The sequence below is a fragment of the Pterocles gutturalis genome, unplaced genomic scaffold (genome assembly GCF_000699245.1).
Source record: "Pterocles gutturalis isolate BGI_N339 unplaced genomic scaffold, ASM69924v1 scaffold14682, whole genome shotgun sequence".
NCBI classification, from domain to species: domain Eukaryota; kingdom Metazoa; phylum Chordata; class Aves; order Pterocliformes; family Pteroclidae; genus Pterocles; species Pterocles gutturalis.
The window spans coordinates 1,914-5,908 of NW_010115622.1; the positions used below are offsets into that span (position 1 = coordinate 1,914).

A 3,995-nucleotide genomic window follows, 5' to 3' on the forward strand; every position below is an offset into this window, starting at 1 on the left:
AGAAGAATTACGGGATAAATTGCTTTCACAGGTATAGTTATCCTGGTGCAGAAACCAACATTAATTAATGATGGGGACTTGCACTGTAATGAAAGAAGTCCAGATTTGCCATGATTTGGCCTGAGCCAAAATAAGTTGTCTAATTGTAACATTTAATGTAGTTAAAAAAGGAGGGGACAAAGAAATGTGTGCTATTGTGGATGTGTTTCATTACCTATCAAGTTTGGTCGTGGTTTCTTCATGATTTCTCCAGCTTGTGGTGGCTTGGTAATATTGAATAGTATGTAATCGTCACTGGAATCCATATCAGAAGCCTGAAGCATAGAGCCTTGAATCAGGATCATCTGTCCCTCATGAACTTCAATTACCACATTGCTGATAAGAAATGGAGGGCTGTCATCTTTAGGGAGGATATTGATTGGAAACTTATGGCGAATACTGTGGGGGCCATCAAAAATCCTAAATACCACAAAGTCCTTAGTAGAATCACTGTCATCATGATGGTAGTGAACAACTCCAGCCTGAATGTCGGAGACTGTGAACATGAATCCTTTCCCTCCTGTCAAAACAGTGGAAGAAAATGTATCAAAAGTGTGCTGTTCAGCCCAGAGGAGAATCCTTCCACCAATATGGATGTTATTAAGGGAGAGAGAAGGAGAATACATTTCAGACTAGAAAAGTCAAACATAACTTCACCTACTGGAAACAAGTTTGTAGAAGTTGGAATAGTTAATAAGAATGCAGATTTTGCATCTGTGTTTGCGGAGAAAATCATCCAAATGTCCATTGCACTAAAGATAACTGGAGATATCAAGGACTTTTATCTGTGTTTGTTTCCACTTTAATTTCAACCTCTATTTTCTTATCGGAACATTTTAAGTTTATTTTAAGCATCAAAGAGAATATGCTTTATAATTACAACTCAGCATTTCACTGCAAGTAAAAAATAACATTTGTGGGTCTTGTGTTTTGTACATATTGAGGTTACTGTCTATTAATAAGACAATTTTACACCTCTGCTTCACTAGACATGTTATGCACACACACAACCATTCAGGCAGGTTAAAGCTTTTGAGAACTGCAAGCAGGTGCTGGAAGAGATTATCTCCCTGGAGCCTCCTAAGAAAATATTTTTTTTGCCCTCCATGCTGTGGAACATCAGCAGAGACACTCATCCACTCCCTTTACTCCTTACTTGAAGAGAATTATAGGCAAACTTTAGGATGGAGAAATAACTGCCTCACCACCAAACAAAAACCTGTTAAAGGTGACAGAAGGCAGGGAACAACAACATACATACCTCTTTCTTTCAGGACTTTCCTTTAGCTCTAGACTGAGACTACCAAACCCAATCAAAGAGCACTCAAAACATTGGATTGATTCACTGCTCCGCGCAGGTAATGGGAATCCCTCCACTGATTCAGTGGGCAATGGCTCAGACTATTTGCCAGCAGCAGCGTGAGAGTTAAAGTGAAGCTGGAGGGCTAAACCTGAGCTTTCCTTTACAGTTTGAACAAAAAAGACAAAAAAGTCAATTGCCAAAAATTGTGGTTATGGTTTCCTTTGCACATGCCTATGCAGGCACATAAAAGACAATAAGGCATGGTCACAGGAGAAGAAATATCCAGCCCTGGCTGGTCCACAGGAGGCTGAGAAACCCTGGGGGACTGCCTTCAGGGATGGGACTGCAACCACAAAGATGGCTCTGCATGCTCCTGCAGGTGCTCTATGGCCTGCAGCCCCCTCCCTGGCTGTCTGCACAAGCCCCCTGTAACCATCTCTGGGGCTGGGCCTGTCTAACACACCTGACACCACAGAGTTTCTCTTTGTAGCATTACAGGAGGATGGTAGTGCAGACACTGAACTCCTACAGGCGGCAGTTTCCTGAGATGAAACATACTTCTGAATAGTTTCTGTTTCCACTAAACTCCAAAAACCACCTTCCCCTTTCCTTTAAGTACTTGCTTTAGGTCTCTAGGCTACGCATTTTACATTAATACATATAACTGTCAAAAAATCCAGCACGGATAGTGACAGCATCTTTCCACCCTGCCAACAGCAGAGTGACTCTGTTTTACCTGAACATTTTCCCAAAGAGAGCAGCACTGTGCTGACTCATGAGATTGCAAAGCAAAATTAGTAATACTGACAATGCAGAAGGCTAACAAATTAGAAGTCTAATTTAATTGCTACTTTTGGAAATAAACCTTAAATGTGCCAGTAAATAACAACTGTATCCAAATGTTGTCTGTGTTTCCCAGCAAAGCAGAATCACTTGTCATTCCTTGGCATCTTCAAGAAAAATTGTGAGAAGTTAAAAGGTAGTAACTGCCTTTCGCCTAGATCATTCCTGATGAAAGCATATCCGATTTCTTTAAAAATCCAGCTTTGGGATGTACATGTACGTTAAGAAAGTAAAAGTTTAGACGCTGAATTTTTCAATAGAATTGTTTTAATCCCCGTGACTAGAATGGCTGCAGCAGGAGAAGGCAGTCAGCAGAGGGAGCCGGGCTCGCTCCAAGCCTGCCTGCCGCTGCCGCGGGGCCGGGTCTGGCTCTTCGCCCGGGGTGGGAGGGGGAAACCTGTAGCAGATCCATTCTCATGCCCCGGGTTTTCTTGTTTCCCTTGCGCAACACAGAGCAATTTAAGGCCATGCTGGCGTTTTGTTTTTGCGGTGGAGTCGCAGCAGTATCTCTCGGGGAGTTACCCATTAGCCTTGGTGGGACAGGGCAGCATCAGGGCAGCTAGTAAACTTGTGGAAACTAAGAACCAATTGAATTTTCAGGTGAAAGTGGTGTGTAGGCAAAATGCCAGGCTTACAAGTATCTCCTGTCTAAGGATGTGGACAGCATAAATACATTCTTTGCAAAAGTGTCTAAGCTGTGCAACTGACTTTCTTTACGAGCTTGTAAATTTTTCAGTTTCTTACTATGCATAAAGGTATTTCCTTCTGCGTGTTCATTCCGTTCTAACTCTGACTCTTATGCTGTCAGCTCTCAGCAGGGAGTGACATACGACAGATTCTATCAACACTTTATTAGACTGTCATGTTATCATAGCCAGTTGTCACTAGAGAACGTTTCCAGGCCCTCAAGTTGAAATTATTTACCTCTCACTGTGAGCCACCCATGATGTAAGCCATCAGCTGTGACCAAGCGAACATTTTGGATATCATCATTGTCTACAATTTGGAAGTGTTGCCATGTGATCGGTCGGGATTGCCCTTCCAGGAGGTTGAGGCCTGTAGAGAGCAGAACTTTATTTCACCAAAATGTCTGTGTCATTCAAGGCTGTCAGCATCTAACCTTTCTAAAATTTTTTGCAGCAAGGCAGAAAAAGCTTGTTTAATTCCACCTACACTCATACCTGTGACAGACAGTTCAAGGCCAGCTTAAAAACTTGATATCAGCTCTTATTCTGACATATTTTCCTTACTCAACTGTCTTTAAGGAATTTTTTTCAGAGAAATAATGCATTGTGGTTCCCAATTATCTGATATCTAACTAGCTAGGCACATTTCTGGACATGTGTACAAACTGGAGCATTGCACTTGAAATCTCACAATTTCTGAAACTGGGCACTAGCTTCCTTAGTGAGTCTGCATTTAAACATATATATTGATCTTCATGACAGAGGACAGTATCTCTTCTTCTTATTCAGTCGTTTCAGGTGGAGTTTCTCTGGAAGACATGAGGCCTCTTCTCAGCTTCCCTTTTATACTGTGAGGAAACTACACTTTCTCTGGTGTTAACTTCAAGATTTGTTTGTTTCTGTACCTTTGCCTTTTGATAATTAAATTTCAATATATATATTTCACTCTAGATGGGAGAGCCTGTCCACTCTCCAGTGCAGGCATTATAAATCTGTTTGAATTAGCCTTAACCCAGCAAGGTTTCCAGGCTTCAAATGACTGGCAGTGTATCATGCCCTCTTTTTCTAATAGTTCATTTTTGCAGACTTCCACTGTAAACAATACCAACAAACCTTGGTCTTCC

At 41.7% G+C, this 3,995-nt stretch overlaps 1 protein-coding gene across 1 annotated transcript in view; it reads right to left on the reverse strand.

Annotated features, from left to right (window-relative positions):
* LOC104463069 (FRAS1-related extracellular matrix protein 1-like) overlaps window positions 1–3,995 on the reverse strand; it is a gene marked incomplete at its 3' end in the record, with an annotated part of 15,990 nt that overhangs the window by 1,405 nt on the left and 10,590 nt on the right. Inside the window, exons 7-8 of the mRNA XM_010075253.1 lie at window positions 3,110–3,241; window positions 215–559 (exon numbers count right to left, since the gene is read on the reverse strand). Coding sequence (XP_010073555.1) covers window positions 215–559; window positions 3,110–3,241 — 477 coding nt within the window. The remainder of the gene's footprint in view (window positions 1–214; window positions 560–3,109; window positions 3,242–3,995) is intronic.